The sequence below is a fragment of the Lycium barbarum genome, chromosome 3, assembly GCF_019175385.1.
Source record: "Lycium barbarum isolate Lr01 chromosome 3, ASM1917538v2, whole genome shotgun sequence".
In the NCBI taxonomy this organism is placed as follows: domain Eukaryota; kingdom Viridiplantae; phylum Streptophyta; class Magnoliopsida; order Solanales; family Solanaceae; genus Lycium; species Lycium barbarum.
In genome coordinates, this window is record NC_083339.1 from 142,566,127 (window position 1) to 142,585,514 (window position 19,388).

At 36.3% G+C, this 19,388-nt stretch overlaps 2 protein-coding genes across 4 annotated transcripts; both read left to right on the forward strand.

Annotated features, from left to right (window-relative positions):
- The first annotated feature begins 821 nt into the window (after positions 1-821).
- On the forward strand, positions 822-19,142 carry LOC132633181 (uncharacterized). Of its 3 annotated transcripts, none has more exons than XM_060349427.1 (4): positions 822-1,003; positions 16,859-16,972; positions 17,879-18,002; positions 18,838-19,142. In XM_060349427.1, exons 2-4 carry the CDS (start codon positions 16,861-16,863, stop codon positions 19,106-19,108), a joined length of 507 nt encoding a protein of 168 aa, XP_060205410.1. In that variant the 5' UTR covers positions 822-1,003; positions 16,859-16,860; the 3' UTR covers positions 19,109-19,142. The 3 variants fall into 3 exon arrangements, 2 of the variants coding, with proteins under 2 accessions (XP_060205410.1, XP_060205409.1); XM_060349426.1 differs by lacking the exon at positions 822-1,003 and adding an exon at positions 15,257-15,705; XR_009579604.1 differs by lacking the exons at positions 822-1,003; positions 17,879-18,002; positions 18,838-19,142 and adding exons at positions 15,258-15,705; positions 17,171-17,872.
- Positions 1,063-4,259, forward strand: LOC132634324 (uncharacterized). Its single transcript, XM_060350590.1, has 3 exons — positions 1,063-2,017; positions 2,888-3,011; positions 3,864-4,259. The coding sequence occupies exons 1-3, from the start codon at positions 1,906-1,908 to the stop codon at positions 4,132-4,134; spliced, it is 507 nt and encodes a 168-aa protein (XP_060206573.1). The 5' UTR covers positions 1,063-1,905; the 3' UTR covers positions 4,135-4,259.
- Positions 19,143-19,388: the final 246 nt, after the last annotated feature.

Consider the following 19,388-nt stretch of genomic DNA (forward strand, 5'->3'; position numbering starts at 1 on the left):
TGAGATTGATGACGATATCACACATCGTATTAGAGCTAGATGGATGAAATGGATGCTCGCATTGGGGGGGGGGGGGGGGTTGTGCGATAAGAATGTGCTGCCTATACTAAAGGGAAAGTTCTACACAGTGGTGGTTAGACCGACTATGTTGTATGGGATGGGATGCTGGCCAGTTAAGAAATCTCATGTCCAAAAAATGAAGGTAGCAGAGATGCGGATGCTGATATGGATGTGCGGGTATACCAGGAGAGATAGGATTCGGAATGAAGTGATTCGGGACAAGGCGGGTCTGGCCCCTGTGGTGGATAAGATGCGGGAAGGGAGGTTGAGATGGTTCGGCCATGTGCGGTGAAGATGCACCAGTGGTAGCAGAGATGCGGATGCTGATATGGATGTGCGGGTATACCAGGAGAGATAGGATTCGGAATGAAGTGATTCGGGACAAGGTGGGTCTGGCCCCTGTGGTGCAATATTTCTGTTACAATTCAAAATAATATCTCCAACACAATCTGCACCATTTTATCCTCAAATAAAATCAAAATGTTTTTATCACTTCATCCACACCACACGGTTTGATCTTTATAAAGAAAATATAGTGCATATTAGGTATATCAATGGCTGTGCAATTTCATGAATGTGCAGTGTATATCACACTTTTTGTAATCTCTTTACTTGTTAAGTTATTTATAAATTTTGAATCTGAACAAAGTGTGATTTTGAATTTAATTTTGTTTGTGCATATCTTTCAAATCAAATTTAATAACTTTATCTTTCAATTTTAAAACAAATATCTTAAAATAAGCCAATTCAGACACCTCTCTTAACCCGCCCACACCCGCATTCCCCGACCCGACCCGAGTCATCTCTAACACGCCCAGCCCAATTGAAGTCCATTTCAAAAAATTTCAACATCCTTAAACCCTCTCTCAAAACCCCAGGAAAAAACCCTTTTGGTCACTGAATTGCAGCATAGTGGGCAACCAACGATTTGGCAGAAAACGAGGTTCTTTTTTATTTCTTTCTCTTTCACTTTAAAATCAAAATCAGATTCTTTGTTGCAATCAACTTTTACCAGTGTTGAGAAAGACGACCGCCATCTCGCCAAAGGCGAGAGGCGTGGCGAGGCGTGGCGGTGCCGCCTTTTAGGGCTGTGGCGAGCTCACCTTCAAAAGGCGAGCCAAAGGCGCTAATGGCGCCGAGGCCGGGCGCCACTTGTGGTGAGGCGACACTGGGTATTTTTTTTTTTTATAAAAGGCAATTAAAAGTTGAAGACTTAAATGAAAACAACTGCTAGGGTTTTTTTTGCCTCTCTTCTCCTTCAAGCTTTTCAGGTACACTCTCTTTCTCCTCCTCCTCCTTCTTCTTCTTCTTCTTCTTCTTCTTCTTCTTCTTCTTCTTCTTTCTTCCTCCTCTGTTTTCTTCTTCTGCTTCTTCTCCTGTTTTTTTTTTCTGGCGACGACTCCTCTTATTCCTCCTTTTATTCTCTTCTTCTTTTTCTACTCTGTTTTTTTTTCATTTTCTATTTTCTCCTCTGTTTTTTTTTTCTCAACTGCCAGTGAGGCAGTGACTGTATTTTCTCCTCTGTTTTTTCTGTTCAATAATTATTGAGTCATTGACTCATTCAAGTTCTAAACTTTTAGAATCTACTATCTACTATTATTTTTTTAATTGAAATATTTGCTAATATGTTATTGCTAGTGAGATTTTGATTATTTATATATGCAATTAAATATTTTAATTTATTGGTATTTATTGGCGCCGCACTTCAAAAAGGCGAGCGCCTCGCCGCTCGCCTCGCCTTAAGGCGAGGCAAGCCCTTGTCGCCTTTTGTCGCCGCGCGCCGTCCAAAACACTGGCTTTTACTTATCTGTTTTGTTTCTTTCTTTCTTTTGTGTGTGGAATGGTATGAAGAGAAGATATGAAGAGAAGCCTTCAGCGAAGTGTCAGAATGTGAAGAAAAATGGTCGCTATAGTAGAGAAGAAAAGCTCAATAGAAACCCCTCTCCAAGTGCCTCAGGTGAACTCATTCATACCATAATGCTGATTTCAATATAGTTTTCTAAATAATATATATATATATATATATATATATATATATATATATTTACAGTATATTGTAAACAATGTTACTAAGGAATAATTAGTGTTAGTGTAGTGGTACTACTAGTGACCGTTGCAGGGCCGGCTCAATGGGAAAGCAAATGTGTTAGGCCCCAAAAATTGGACACCCCAAAAGTCTTACTCCCTCCGTGCCAATTTATGTGACATTCTTTCCTTTTTAGTGAGTTTCAAAAATTTCGATGGATAAAAATTTGGCTTGTTGGTAAGGGATTTTTGCCTAAAAAATAAAAATAAAAATCAAATACATATATACGTATAGAATTTATTAAACAAATTTATGGCCTCTTATTGAGGTTTAGCATTAGGTCACCAATTTCGTGAAGCCGCCCCTGGTGACGGGGAGCGGATGGAAAATATAAGCTATGGGTTAAGCTGAACCTAGTAGCTTTGACTCAAATTGTTTATATGTGCAATCTACTAAATATGTACAAATATTAAATTTCTAACTCAATAACTCAATTGGTCAGTGGGTTCAGTGGCATCCCGAACCCATAAAGTTCAAATCTTGGATCCACCTTGTGACAAGTTGAAGTTTTGGAAATAATATTGAAGTTAGTTTCGAAATATTAGAAATATTTAAAAAGTTATAATTGAAAATGATCGTGAAGAAACTGCTGGCCTAATAATAGTAGCCATAGATGGAATGGGATAACGAGTGTAATAAAAAAATAAAAACGATTTTTCCTTTGTTTGTGTTCTGTTATTTGCCAAAAGTTCCCATTTTTTTTATTTTTTTATTGTTTTTGGGGTGGGTGGTGGTTAATAGATGATTCAGGAGAAGAAAACTCAGAGATAGCTTCGGAGGAAGAAGCGGAAGCACAAAATGAGAAAGAAGATGTTATGGCTTATAAGGAGCCAACAATGTATGATAGTTTGTTGGAGTCGTTGAGGTAATAAAAAAAATTGTGACTTCTCGTAAGTATTGTTTTAAATGCTTGTATCTATTAAATACTTGTGATCATGATTTCTTGAAGTGTCAATTAGTTACTTTAATTTTGTGTATTTGGTTTTGCTTTTTATGTTGAACTACCGAGCTCTATATTCTTTAAATTAAAACAAAGTCGACATTTTTGAACTACTTCATGCAAGGAAGTCTTTTCTGATGTGAAGGAACTCATAGATTTTCATACTATGTACCCTATCCAACTATTAGGCTTGATAAACAAATGAAGAAAAATTATTATTGCTTCGAGGTGTATGTTCAACCTGAAATGATCAGGCTTGTTGCACATCATGATTCATGAGGACCTCGTGCTCTCTCTGTCTTTTTTATGAGGGATAATGATTTTGCAAATAATTAGTTATGTTCTATGTAAAACAACAATAACTAGGCCTATCAGCATGTGGGATCTTCCAGGGGTTAAACACGTAGGTATTGGATTGAATATGAATACTTGTAAACAAATGGTCTGCTTTCAGTGGGCTGGAGGTTGTGCAAGTATGGGGTTTTTTTGTGTGGGGGGTGGGGGTGGGGGTCGTCTCCAGTACTTGTGTGTGTAGTCAACAGTAAGTATGCCTCAAGCACAAACTGGTCGAGGCTAGCTATATGGATCCACAATATGATTCCGCTCCATTTATTAAGTTCTTTATGATTGCTGAATTGTTTTTGCATTGCTACAACCTTCTTTGAAGCAAAGGATTCTAATGGTTGTAGCACGTGTTGATCATATTGTCATGTATTTTGGAACCATGAAGCTACTCGGATTATATCATGATAATGGGTGAATTCGGTGCAATTTTAGGACAAAACGAGGAGAATATAACACAGACTTAGAAGAAAGTGGAGACGATGTTGAGGAAGCTCATGGTGCCTCTGATGATGGCAATGAAGGTAAGGCCTTAAGGACTAGTTGGAATTTGCATTTTACTCTTCGTTGTTGTGGAAGTTATTCCTTGATGTTTTCCTTATCGGAAACAAAGTTATTGCCTGATGCTTTAGTTATCGAAAGTTATTGCTGGATGTTTCATGTTCTTTATTTGCTCTTATATTCCATAGTCTTTGAGTTTCTTTAGACGGTCATTGCTGCTTCGAAGTTGTTTAGGGAGAGACTGGGACTTTTAACGCATATAAGTGAGATTGGAAACTAATGGTCTTTCATAAATGTCAACTCTACAGCTGATCTGAATTTTTCTTTGAACATTTACTTTATAACTGATCTCTAACTAGGTTGGACCTTTTCCTTCTCAATGTTATCAAAAGCGAAAAGCGCAAAAAAGCTCTAAGGTTAGCCTGAGGCTTTAAGCGCAAAGCGCAAATAAAGCGTGGGCTTTAATGAAAAAAGGCACAATGGTGCAAAAGTACAAATATATATATATATGTTTAGTCAAAACCTACTAATAATAAGCATGAATAACAAATATATGGACAAAGAAATTGTAAGAAATTACGATAAAGTTAAATATCATCTTCTACTGTCACGTTTTCAAGAGAGGCTCATTGGAAAGTGTCCTTATCGTATACTGACTCATTTTCTTTTTCTTTTCTTTTTTATCTTTTTTCTTTTAAACTTATTTTCAAAACGAAAAAGGTTGACTTGTGCTAAAAGGGGAACTGGCGGAGTAGCCATATTTCACACGATCTAAAGCCAAGAAATCAGACTCTGACTCATCACTAATCACCTGGTTAACCAAAAAGACTCGTTCTAAAATAGAGCAAAGTTTGATCAATGCAACCACTTCATCTGAGCCATCTTTTAGTTTACCGATCACAAGTAATCCCACATCCTCTAATGAAACAGAAACACATCTGGAGATCATTGCTCGTCTGGAGCAACGAGTTGCTGAACTGAGTCGTATGGTACTTCAAAATCGGTCATTTTTTTTCAAACTCCGCCACATATGACTCCATCTCATGGGGTTCGTCAGACTTTGCCTATGCCAGATTCCCAAATTTGGATGAACTTAACCAAGCAAACTATTTTACCGCTTCTCGACCAGCTCATTCCGAATCAGGCACCCACCTCATAATGCAGGTATTTTAAATTTCAGTTCAAGCACCCACCTCATAATGCGGGTATTTTAAATTTCCGTTCAAGCACCCACCTCATAATGCGGGTATTTTAAATTCCAGTTCAGGCACCCACCTCATTGTCACACCCCATTTTAACCGGGTCGAAATAGGAATATGACGTATTGGTGATTCCTATTTATTTTATTTTAAGGAGTCGCCACCTAATTAATTTAACGGTGAATTAGGACACCTAAATGTTAACTAAGGTAAAGTTAAAACTAAACCTCAATTAATAGTCTACTTAACCAGTGTGATTCTAAGTAAGGGCTCTATATTATCCTAAAGGGAAGGGGTTAGGCATCCTTTAGAATCCGTTAACTTACGGTTATCCGATCAAACTTAGGTTAATTAATTAGGGCTAAAGATGCAAATATAATATTTAAAATTAAAGAAAATAGCTTGTAAATACCGCTAAAGTTTTAAAGAAAAATATAAATATTGCTTAAGATAAGATTTAGAGAAAATATAATAATTTGCATAAAAAGATTTCAAACACCATTTAAAACAAAATTGATAGAAATTGATAAAACTTTAAATAAAAATGCTATTTGGAATGAGATTTGTAGAAAACAGATGATTTGCATAAAAGAAAATTTCAAATGCCATTTAAAATAAACTTATAAATGTTGATATGATTTCGAATACTAATGATATTCTTTGCAATAAAACCTGCAAAGATAATTTATATATGAGTAGACAAAAATACGAGTTTATGCGACGCTTTCACGAGATACTTGAAATAATTCAAATGGTGAGATGTTTATTGATTTTTAGGAACAAAATACAAAGTGGCTATTGAAAGTTTTCTTTATCCTTTCCATCACTTTTTATTAACTATGCTTAGCTAAAAATATATATATGATTGATTCAAAACTTGAAGAATTATTTAAAATATGTTTGAATTTATGTTTGCATATTAATGATGTTTTGAAATTAAGACAATAAGAATGTGACTCCGTTAATTCGAAAATATGAATTTTATACTATCAATTATTCTAGAAGTAAATATTATGGATACTATAAATAATTTTAATATAAAAAGAAGGAAATGGAATTTATGGAATTAATTATTAATCTTCTTTAAACTAACTACCCATTACTAAACTAAATCTATTAACTCATTAAGGTTCATCTAAGTTGACAAAACAAAACAAACAAAGAGTCAGTTGCATAATATGAATTAAATGCAGAAAAACAAAATAAAAGAGCAGATAATGTCAAATGGGTCCAGCCCGTTTTGGGACTGCTGGAAACTGTCTACTATTGGGCTTCGGCCCAACAGATTTCTTTTATATGTTGCTGCGAATCCGTGGCTGCTGTTGGGCTTAGCCCAGAATATTTTAATCTGCTGTAGGTGTAGATTGACCCGAGAGGAGGTAATGTTGGGCCTTGACCCAACACCGAATGCGGAAAAGGAGACAAGTCCCTCGGACTCGTATGCGATGGTCATGCAAAAATATGAGAGAGAAAAGAATTAGTATACACTCAATGAATAAGGCAAAATATAAACTCAAACTAGATCAGTAAATGATACATAATAGTTACATTTTTAATATACTTCATGTATACGCAGATATATATGGCTTCACTGCTTCAATAACATTAGAGCGTTTATATCGTAATAATGGACCCAATTTTGTCCAACTATATAATATACCAAGGAAAATAGCAACTACACAACAATAGCAATTAACTTCACAAAAGTACCTAATACAACATGTACCGAAGTGAAGAAGTCTGCCCAGCAGTGGCAGTGAACTTCAAAATAAGCATGCTTGTACAGATGAGATAGCATGATATTCAGTGTACTTTGGGGTACTTGAAAAGGGTATATAAGAATATACAACCCTGGTATACATGGGTGTGCACTAAGATTTGTATATCATGTATTTGGGGGGGTAATTGAGGCATATACAGAAATCAAGTAAGATACAATATGCTGCAATATACAATATAGCCAGACTTGAACTGACTGCATTCATAGTATTCAAACATACACTGGACTCAACCAAGGCATACTTGCAACATTTAAAATTCATGCAGATTCTAACCAAACATATGGGCATATTCGTGTAGACATGGGATCCAACAGGCACACTGGCAGCATACGGAACAGGTACTGATCTAAAGTAGGCTATTGTTATTCATATATGGTATCTATAATCACTCTTACAAAGCTAAAATAAGGGAACTACACCAGACAAGCAATCACCATGATGAGTTTGGACAAGGAAACCATTGGGACTTTAACATCATCTTCATAAATAGCAACTAGCTGTTTGAATCAATCCAATAAGAAAAAAAATGAAGGAGATGAAGGGTATGTGAATAACAAAACCAATTCATTGTAGTCTTAGTAAAATGGGTTCTTGCCGATACTGAATATTATACTTAATTGACAAATACATGATCTGAACAGACCATTGTTAACTCAAAGGGAAGTAAACAAATGGAGGGAAAATAAGGCAAACAATATCCCAGTTAAGAAAAAAAAAAGTACACTTCTTTAAGTGACTGATTATTTGGGAAAGAAAGAATTGTTTAAAAACTTCAACATGAACAAAATCACAATCAACTGTTGTCTCACTACCAATACTTAGAAAGGGGTGTGTTGGGTCTTAAGGCTGGTACTTAACAACAGCAGAACGAAAACAGGCCTGGCATGACTCAAACCATTATGAACTGAAACCAGTTAAAGAATGGCATGCACATAGATAAAGCTAGCAAACGAAGTCGTTCTGCGCAATAATGTCATTCCTATCTCAAGCATTGTGCTATACATGACGAGGATCAAGTGAATCAATATAACTATTAATAGATCAGAATATCATTTGGGACATTTGATAAACAATCAAAAGGAAACCACTACTTTGAAAACATGATGATATTTATAATCTCAAGTCTCAAATTGAATTAGAGAGCATGTTTCGACTGTTTAACCAACACTATTAATAAGGAAAATTAAGCAAGCACATCTACAACTTCTAGATTAATAAGCTTGAAAACTGAAAACTTTGAAATTCTTTTCTAGGGAACTTGTTTAGACAAGAAATGGAGTCAAAACAGAGGATCATTAAACCTTAACTATTCCCAATCTAGATGACTCAAATCTTGCTTTAAACTGACATTTAAGCATACAGGGTCCGGCTACCATTTAACACATCATATATCATTATTAACTTATCTATTCATCTTTGTATGAACTCACGTGAACACATAAATACTAATATATAAAAAAACTGAAATTGCTGAAACTAAATCAAGACATAAACAGACAGATTTCTGTTAGCCACTGAACTGGGAACTAAACCAAATTAAAACATGAACATCTAGACATTTTGCCATTAGACCGAAATTAAACCAACCAAAACAGGAAACATGCATAATGCTACTAAACCATTATACTGAAATTAAACCAATTGAGACAACAAACATATATGAACACATAACACTTATCAACTACCGGACTGAAATTAATTAACTAAAGAAAGTTGTTCACATACTTAAATAGACTAAACTAAATTTATCATATATGAAATATGTTCAACCACACAAACAGACCAACACAGAAAACGTGCAAACAGACTTATCTACCAAACTAAATTGACTTAACTACACTAACACACTTTAATCATGGAATAACAACTAAAATAACGCCAGCAACGAAAGAATGCAAAAATGGAATGGAGAATTACCTGCTTCGGGTGCAGCGAAATGGGACGGAGGGTTCGATATGACCTCGAACACTTCAAAACTCAGTTCCCAGAAATAAGAGAGATTGATAAAAATCGAAATTTTGTCTTAGAGTATGTTTAGCAACAAAACGAACACCTTCCGTTTCTATGGAATTTGAGGCTAAAAGACTTAAATTTTCAAAGGGGGTATTGTGCGGCTGAGAGCTTAATTCTTAGGGGGGGGGGGGGTTTCCTGAATTCAAAAATCCCTCCTTTTTCGATTCCACTCCACCACTATTTATAGGGTTCTTATGGTTTTTGTGTTGAAGAAGGAAAGAGAGGAGCGGGGGGACAGAAGAAGTGGGGAGACAGAGGAGCGTGAGGGACAAGGTGCAGTGGGGGAGCAGAGGTATGGGCGTGAGGGGGATGGTGGAGATGGCAGGTGAGAGAGGGAGAGAAGAGAGGAAGAGAGAGGAGAAGAGCGGCGGACGAAAATGGGAAAATGAGGGGAACCTTAGGAATTCCCTTGTTAAAATGGGAAATGGGCCGGACCCGGTCCTTTTTGGACTGGGTCAATTTTTGACCGGTTATTAAAAGAATGGGCTAATAAATTAACATAGACTGGTCTGAGAATTTGGGTCAAAAATATGGGCTGGCCAAAAATATTTATGAGTTGATTGGACTTTGATTTGGGATCCGGTAAATCAAAAATACGGACTGAGTGCACGAAATAGTTTGACTTCTAAATTTAAATAAAAGACCTATTTAAATAACTTGTGTTAAAATATTGCTCAATATGAAATATGCAATCATTAGTGCTCAGATAAAAAATGGCGTTATAATAGCCGTGCAATAATATTTCGAAAATCCACAGTGAATAAACACTATTATTTAATTATGCAAAGATAAATGTGATGCGTTTGCGTAAGCTGGCAAAAAAAAATACCGAAATGATAAAATTGTGAATAATAATAATAATAATAATAATAATAATAATAATAATAATAATAAGTGGGTATTAATAAGAGGCTAATAATTATAATAAAATATAAATATATATTTTTAAATTTTTCTCTAAAAATATTAGAATCGTAAACAGGTGTTTTGGAGGAGAGGCGGGACAAAATTGGGTGTCAACACTCATAATGCAGGTATTTTAAATTGCAGTTCAGACACCCACCTCATAATGCGGGTATTTTAAATTTCAGCTCAGGTGCCCACCTCATAATGCAGGTATTTCAATTTCAGTCAGGCGCCCACCTCATAATGCGGGTATTTCAATTTCAATCAGGGGCCCACCTCATAATGCGGGTATTTCAATTTCAGTCAGGCGCCCACCTTCTAATGCGGGTATTTCAATTTCAGTCAGGCGCCCACCTTCTAATGCGGGTATTTTCAATTTCAGTCAGGCGCCCACCTTCTAATATGGGTATTTCAATTTCAGTCAGTCGCCCACCTTCTAATGCGGGTATTTCAATATCAGTCATGCGCCCACCTTCTAATTCGGGTATTTCAATTTCAGTCAGGCGCCCACCTTCTAATGCGGGTATTCAATTTCAGTCAGGCGCCCACCTTCTAATGCGGGTATTTCAATTTCAGTTAGGCGCCCACCTTCTAATGCGGGTATTTCAATTTCAGTCAGGCGCCCACCTTCTAATACGGGTATTTTAATTTCAGTCCGGCGCCCACCTTTCAATGTGGGTATTCCATTTTAAAGTTATAGCACACAAAGCAGAGTATGCATCAGGATCTAGACACACAACACAAGATTTCATTTCATTTCAAGGCTTCGGTACACAAACCGGAGTATGTATAAAGGTCCTCACACACAATCCAGGACGCCTCCCCGTTCAAAGCTCCGATACACAACCCGATCTATTCATCAGGGTCCCAACACACGATTTTGTAGTCCCTTTCAATCTATGGCTCTGAGTTCGGTCGCCCCTCTAGCAATGAATCATTTTCCTCCCAAATAAGTTTTCACGAACTACGTCTGGCCAGACTTCCTTTGGGATACGTGGGCAACCCAAGGCGGGTTCGGCCCTTCTATCTTAAAACTTTTCAATGTCTTTGGTTTGTCCAACCATTTTGGTCCCTATAAGATACATAAGGATTTTTCTGTAACATTTTGGTCTTCCCATTGTTTCAATTCATGCGTCCTATTATCTTGAAATTGGGACAAATTTTTGAAATCGATCAAATCGCTTCCAAAAAATTTCATTATAACTTCTCACTTTTCAACTGTTTAGAACCACATGCCTCCAGGACTGGAAACTGGGACAATTTTTTTTGAAGTAGCATAAAAGTGATCTTAAATGTTCAACAACTTTAAATAAAGTTTGTCCATGTCTTTCTAAAATGTTGATAAGTTTGAATTCGAGTATTCATAATCATTTTATCTATTAGAGCCACTAAGTATCTCCTTTCGAAGTCATCCAAATCTCATTACTCTTAATTTCAAAAGACGTTCTTTATTACTTATTACTGAAACTCCTTGGCAAAGCGAAATTTGTGGTGAGGCCTCGAAGAACGTGGACACGACCGGGACAAGAATCAATTCAAGGACCAAGTTCCCCAACAAGCACAAGTCAACCAATTTTCTTTTTAACTCACAATTTTTCTTTGATGAGACAGGTTCAATTAACATGAATGTGGCGCATATTTGACTCTTCTTCAAATTTTAATTATGGAAGTAATCAAAGAGTTAGCATTTTTCAAAAGGCAAATATTCTTCAATGTGGATGTAAAGTTAGCTTGCGCTAAACGGTGCACGTTGTTCCAGTCTTCACGAAATTTTGATCTCAACAGTTGACATAAATTTATCTTCTCAACCAAGGGCTGTGAGCATAATTCTTTCAAACCCAGCTATTTACATATTCTTACCACTAACAGTTTTTTTAGCTCGTGGCATTTCTCGAGGGACCAAGGGCACATGATCGTGGAGTTAACCTTTTTCAAAGTGGATACGGACATGATCACCTGTTATCGGTTTAAATTCCTCAACTTTATCATCACTTCATACATATTTATTTATTTCAAGTTGCTAACAAGTTCTTTTTAGAATGTGGTATTTAATGAGATGACAGGATCGAAATCTTGCATCATATGTTAAATCGTGGGGACAATTGTAGATTTAACTTCCGTCACAACGGGACATGGATGTGGAATTATATCTCTTCACGAATGATTTTGTGGACGTGGACATAAACATGGATATACATTTCTACATTACAAATTGTGGGAGCGGACGCGGATTTATATTTCAATATCGTAGATTGTGTGGACGTGGATTTATTTCTGCATTGTGGATATTGTGGACGTGGAAGTGAATTTATCTTTTTACATTATAAACATTGTGGACGTGAACGTGGACGTGGACGTGGATTTATCTTTCTTGCATTATAAATTTTGTGAAAGTTGACGTGGATCTATCATTTTTCGCACGAATGACTTCGTGGATGTGGACGTGGAAGTGGAAGTAGATTTATATTTTTACATTATAAAATTTATGGAAGTGGACGTGGATTTATTTTCTGCACTGCGGATATTGTGGACGTGAAAGTGGATTTCTCTTTTTACTTTATAAACATTGTGGACGTGGACGTGGACGTGGATTTATCTTTCTTGCATTATAAATTTTGTGAAAGTAGACGTGGATTTATCATTTTTCGCACGAATGATTTCGTGGATGTGGACGTGGAAGTGGATTTATATTTTTACATTATAAAATTTGTGGAAGTGGACGTGGATTTATTTTCTGCATCGTGGATATTGTGGACGCGGAAGTGGATTTATTTTTTTGCATTATGAACATCGTGGACGTGGAAGTGGATTTACCTTTCTTGCATTATACAATTTTCGAAAGTGAACGTGGATTTATATTTTTCACACTGTGGATTTTGTGGATGTGGACGTGGAAGTGGATTTATTTTTTTGCATTATGAACATTGTGGACGTGGAAGTGGATCTATCTTTCTTGCATTATACAATTTTAAAAGTGGACGTGGATTTATATTTTCACGCTGCAGATTTTGTGGATGTGGACGTGGAAGTGGATTTATCTTTTGCATTATGAACATTGTGGACGTGGACGTGGATTTATCTTTCTTGCATTACAAATTTTGAGGAAGTGGATGTGAATTTACATTTTTGTACCGTGGAAGTGGATGTGGATTTATATTTTTGTACCGTGGAAGTGGATGTGGATTTATATTTTTGTACTGTGAAAGTGGATGTGGATTTATATTTTTTTCTGTACCGCGGAATGCGGACGTGGAAGTGGATGTGGATTTATATTTTTTTTCTGTACCGCGGAATGCGGATGTGGAAGTGGATGTGGATTTATAGTTTTTTCTGTACCGCGGAATGCGGACGTGGAAGTGGATGTGGATGTGGATTTATATTTTTTTCTGTACCGCGGAATGCGGACGTGGAAGTGGATGTGGATTTATATTTTCTTCTGTACCGCAGAATGCGGACGTGGAAGTGGATGTGGATTTATATTTTTTTCTGTACCGCGGAATGCAGACGTGGAAGTGGATGTGGATTTATATTTTCTTCTGTACAACGGAATGCGAACGTGGAAGTGGATGTGGATTTATATTTTCTTATGTACCGCGGAATGCGGATGTGGAAGTGGATGTGGATTTATATTTTTTCTGTACCGCGGAATGCGGACGTGGAAGTGGATTTGGATTTTTTTTTTCTGTACCGCGGAATGCGGACGAGGAAGTGGATGTGGATTTATATTTTTGTACCGTGGAATGCGGACGTGAAAGTGGATTTATTTTTTTCGCCTGTAAAGTTTGTGGAAGTGGATGTGGATTTATATTTTTTTCTGTACCGCGGAATGCGGAATGCGGACGTGGAAGTGGATTTTTTTTCACTCTTAAAGTCTGTGGAAGTGGATGTGGATATATATTTCGTACCGTGGACGTGGATTTATATTTGTGGATAGTGGATTTTTGTGGATGTGGACGCGAATTCATTTTCTACATCATGAGTTTTATGATATGGCATGGATTTCGTGGATAAGGACGTGGATTAATATTCACGCACAGTGAATTCTGTACAAATGGGCTTGAATATGGTCATAAATTAGACTTACTCAAAAGTGGACGTCATCATGTTTTAGCTTTCCTTAAAAACAGACGTGGATGTGGATTTAACTTTCATTAATATAAATGTGGATGTCGACTTAATTTCTTTTTCAAGTGGAAGCCATAAATTCAATACATTTCCAAAGTACGATGTGGATGCAACTTCCGAAACATGGGTTATAAGTATAAACTTCCTCAACCCTGTCTTATTTACATATATATTTCTCTATTGCTAACAATTGTTTTTAGCTTGTGGCTTTTTGACAATATTAAAGTTGGCATCACACATCAACTCGTGGAACTATTTCTTCGGCAGCGAACTGGGGCAATTTGGTTGGGAAGGATAATCAGACTTCCCGACAAGGGTCAAAAATCTACCTCGAACACTCGTCTTCAAACCCAAATTTTTCGTCTGCATTCCAGCATATCCAATTTTCAAAATTTTCGAGTTTCTACCATAATACCCAGTGTCATCATAATTCGACACTGGGACAATATTTTGCAAAGATTCACGCCAATCGGCATTCGTTATGCATAAGGTGTCGTAGTTATCCCAGAACTACACACGACCTGATTCTTATATAACCAGAGATATGTTGGCAACTCGGAGACCGGAGTTCGGCTGTAATCCTCTCAAATTTTATTTACCCATAATCCTCTCAAGTTTCCTTTAGCCGGGACAAAATAGGCTACTGAGTCAACGTCTTTGCCCGAAAATTCTTTTCATCATTACCGGGCAAAGAGGGACAAGTTGTTGGCACCCAATTTTGTCCTGCCTCTCCTCCGAAATACCTATTTGCGCTTCTAATATTTTTTGGAAAATTTAAAAAAAAATATTTTTATTATAATTATTAGCTTCTTATCAATACCGGCGTTTCACTATTCTATTACAGTACTAATTATTATTATTATTATTATTATTATTATTATTATTATTATTATTATTATGTTACCAATATTATTATAATTCACATTTTTATCATTTCAGCACATTTTTCCCAGCTTACGCACACACATCGCATTATCTTCGCATAATTAAATAATAGTGTTTATTTACTGTGGATTTTCGAAATATTATTGCACGGCTATTACGACACCATTTTATTTTTTATCTAAGTACTAATAATTACATATTTTATATTAACTAATATTTAGTCTGTGTTAATTCAGTCCATAATTAAATCCTAAAACTATTTGGGCTAAAGCCTAATTCGCGAAACCAGTCCACACTTTAATTCACTACTCAGCCCACATTTTTCAGCCCGCTATTCATTCAACATCAGCAGCCCATACCTGTTTTAATTTTCACCCGACCCGGCCCAATCTACTTATTTTTTTTAGTTGCCCTAATCCTCTTTCCCTTTCCCTCATTTTCGCGCCTCCCCCCTTCCCCTTTCCTCTCTGATCCGCGCCTCTCCACCATCTCTTCGTCCCCACCACCGCCGTTTGCCCACGCCGCTCCCTTCCACTTACCTATGTCCCCCACGCTCTTCTCTCTCTTCTTCACAAGCAAAACGCTAGTTAACCCCCTATAAATATTTGCTTCCTAATCTGCTTAAAGGGGGATTTTTTTTTGGATTCATGAAATTTCCCAAGAACTAGGTAATATTGAGTTCTTCAGCCGCTGAATTAGTTTGTTTTTTTAGCAGTCATAATATCGATTAATATCGAAAAAAACATACCAGACGTTTTTTTCCCTTTTTTTTTACTGCTTCGAATCCAAGTGATACCAACTCGGAAGTTCGTGGTGTTTCGAGGTAGATCGGAGACTCAAAGCCTCACTTCGCTGCACCCGAAGAAGGTAATTCACCTCCCTTAGTTAATTTTCGGTAATTGTTTGAGCGCTTTAAACTACTTATGTGATTTGTTTGGTTAGTTATGTTTCAGTTCCTGTTCGTAGTGGTTTCAGTTGCATTATGTATGATTAAGCCTAGGGTAATCCCGTTTCTAGTACCGTAGTTGTTCAGCTCTATGTTCTGCATCAATTCGGGCTAATCAGGTGTTAGTTAGGTCTACATTGATTATTTAGTCTTCATTTGATTAGTTCTATATATTAGTTTGTAGTTTGTTAATTATGTGCATGTGCTTACCTTTTTAGTTGTTCTGCAGTGGTTCACTTTATGTCTTGTTTTGGTTAGCCATATGCTATTTAGCTTATAGTAGCTTAAGTATGGTTTGTCTGCTCAATAATGATTGGTCACAGATTAGTTCAGCTGCTTAGTTGTGCCATACATGTCAAGCTTTTGGCTAGTTGGGCATCAGATTGACCTGTGGTTTTGCCTGGCTATGCCTTTATATGATATCACATATTAGTTTAGGTTTATTCTTATTCCATGTGCTAGTTTAGCAGAAATCCTGTTGATACAATTGTATATGTTTATTTAGATGCTTAGTAGTTTAATATAAAAGTGAATGTTGTTTCAGTATGGTGTCTCTTTCATATTAGCTCAGCATGATCATATTTACCTTTTGTGCCTCTGTAGTGGTTGGTTTGACTTGAGCCTTGTTTGTCATTTGTGTCATGGTAACCTAATTTAAAATATGGCAATTGCCTTCCTTATTTGACTAGAATATGTTGTCAAGGTCAGCTGGTAATTAAGAAAAATGAGCTTCAACATGTTGGACTAAGTCATAAACCTATATTCTGAATCTCATCTATCTACACTAGAAATGCCAGCCTTTGTTTTATATTGTTTGAATCCCCTGGATATGAGTTCATACACTAAAGTCCCTGTTTGTTCTATGAGAATTTTGATAAGTGTTTAGCATTAGCATAAGCTCATCTGATCTACTTAGCTGAGTGTGTATTAGTTTAAGTTAAACATTAGCCTGTTTCCCTTTTGCCATTTTAAATTGGGTCACTGCTGTAATCTACATCTACTCAAGATATTAGCATATGGTGTAAGCCTTTTACTTATCTGTTTTGTTTCTTTCTTTCTTTTGTGTGTGGAAAGGTATGAAGAGAAGATATGAAGAGAAGCCTTCAGCGAAGAGTCAGAATGTGAAGAAAAATGGTCGCTATAGTAGAGAAGAAAAGCTCAATAGAAACCCCTCTCCAAGTGCCTCAGGTAAACTCATTCATACCATAATGCTGATTTCAATATAGTTTTCTAAATAATATATATATATATATATATATATATATATATATATATATATATATATATATATATATATATATATATATATATATATAGTATATTGTAAACAATGTTACTAAGGAATAATTAGTGTTAGTGTAGTGGTACTACTAGTGACCGTTGCAGGGCCGGCTCAATGGGAAAGCAAATGTGTTAGGCCCCAAAAATTGGACACCCCAAAAGTCTTACTCCCTCCGTGCCAATTTATGTGACATTCTTTCCTTTTTAGTCAGTTTCAAAAATTTCGATGGATAAAAATTTGGCTTGTTGGTAAGGGATTTTTGCCTAAAAAATAAAAATAAAAATCAAATACATATATACGTATAGAATTTATTAAACAAATTTATGGCCTCTTATTGAGGTTTAGCATTAGGTCACCAATTTCGTGAAGCCGCCCCTGGTGACGGGGAGCGGATGGAAAATATAAGCTATGGGTTAAGCTGAACCTAGTAGCTTTGACTCAAATTGTTTATATGTGCAATCTACTAAATATGTACAAATATTAAATTTCTAACTCAATAACTCAATTGGTCAGTGGGTTCAGTGGCATCCCGAACCCATAAAGTTCAAATCTTGGATCCACCTTGTGACAAGTTGAAGTTTTGGAAATAATATTGAAGTTAGTTTCGAAATATTAGAAATATTTAAAAAGTTATAATTGAAAATGATCGTGAAGAAACTGCTGGCCTAATAATAGTAGCCATAGATGGAATGGGATAACGAGTGTAATAAAAAAATAAAAACGATTTTTCCTTTGTTTGTGTTCTGTTATTTGCCAAAAGTTCCCATTTTTTTTATTTTTTTATTGTTTTTGGGGTGGGTGGTGGTTAATAGATGATTCAGGAGAAGAAAACTCAGAGATAGCTTCGGAGGAAGAAGCGGAAGCACAAAATGAGGAAGAAGATGTTATGGCTTATAAGGAGCCAACAATGTATGATAGTTTGTTGGAGTCGTTGAGGTAATAAAAAAAATTGCGACTTCTCGTAAGTATTGTTTTAAATGCTTGTATCTATTAAATACTTGTGATCATGATTTCTTGAAGTGTCAATTAGTTACTTTAATTTTGTGTATTTGGTTTTGCTTTTTATGTTGAACTACCGAGCTCTATATTCTTTAAATTAAAGCAAAGTCGTCATTTTTGAACTACTTCATGCAAGGAAGTCTTTTCTGATGTGAAGGAACTCATAGATTTTCATACTATGTACCCTATCCAACTATTAGGCTTGATAAACAAATGAAGAAAAATTATTATTGCTTCGAGGTGTATGTTCAACCTGAAATGATCAGGCTTGTTGCACATCATGATTCATGAGGACCTCGTGCTCTCTCTGTCTTTTTTATGAGGGATAATGATTTTGCAAATAATTAGTTATGTTCTATGTAAAACAACAATAACTAGGCCTATCAGCATGTGGGATCTTCCAGGGGTTAAACTCGTAGGTATTGGATTGAATATGAATACTTGTAAACAAATGGTCTGCTTTCAGTGGGCTGGAGGTTGTGCAAGTATGGGGTTTTTTTGTGTGGGGGGTGGGGGTGGGGGTGGGGGTGGGGGTCGTCTCCAGTACTTGTGTGTGTAGTCAACAGTAAGTATGCCTCAAGCACACAATATGATTCCGCTCCATTTATTAAGTTCTTTATGATTGCTGAATTGTTTTTGCATTGTTACAACCTTCTTTGAAGCAAAGGATTCTAATGGTTGTAGCACGTGTTGATCCTATTGTCATGTATTTTGGAACCATGAAGCTACTCATATTATATCATGATAATGGGTGAATTGGGTGCAATTTTAGGACGAAACGAGGAGAATATAACACAGACTCAGAAGAAAGTGGAGACAATGTTGAGGAAGCTCATGGTGCCTCTGATGATGGCAATGAAGGTAAGGCCTTAAGGACTAGTTGGAATTTGCATTTTACTCTTCGTTGTTGTGGAAGTTATTCCTTGATGTTTTCCTTATCAGAAAAAAAGTTATTGCCTGATGCTTTAGTTATCGAAATTTATTGTTGGATGTTTCACGTTCTTTATTTGCTATTATATTCCACAGTCTTTGAGTTTCTTTAGACGGTCATTGCTGCTTCGAAGTTATTTAATGAGAGACTAGGACTTTTAACGCATATAAGTGAGATTGGAAACTAAAGGTCTTTAATAAATGTGTCAACTTTACAGCTGATCTGAATTTTTCTTTGAACATTTACTTTATAACTGATCTCTAACTAGGTTGGACCTTTTGCTTCTCAATGTTATCAAAAGCGAAAAGCGCAAAAAAGCTCTAAGGTGAGCCTGGGGCTTTAAGCGCAAAGCGCAAATAAAGCGTGGGCTTTAATGAAAAAAGGCACAGTGG

Coding starts and splice junctions, on each gene's coding strand:
- LOC132634324 (XM_060350590.1), top strand. CDS start 1,906: ATGAAGAGAAGATATGAAGAGAAGCCTTCAGCGAAGTGTCAGAATGTG. Junction 2,018..2,887: donor CCCCTCTCCAAGTGCCTCAG/GTGAACTCATTC, acceptor GGTGGTTAATAG/ATGATTCAGGAGAAGAAAAC. Junction 3,012..3,863: donor AGTTTGTTGGAGTCGTTGAG/GTAATAAAAAAA, acceptor GTGCAATTTTAG/GACAAAACGAGGAGAATATA.
- LOC132633181 (XM_060349427.1), top strand. CDS start 16,861: ATGAAGAGAAGATATGAAGAGAAGCCTTCAGCGAAGAGTCAGAATGTG. Junction 16,973..17,878: donor CCCCTCTCCAAGTGCCTCAG/GTAAACTCATTC, acceptor GGTGGTTAATAG/ATGATTCAGGAGAAGAAAAC. Junction 18,003..18,837: donor AGTTTGTTGGAGTCGTTGAG/GTAATAAAAAAA, acceptor GTGCAATTTTAG/GACGAAACGAGGAGAATATA.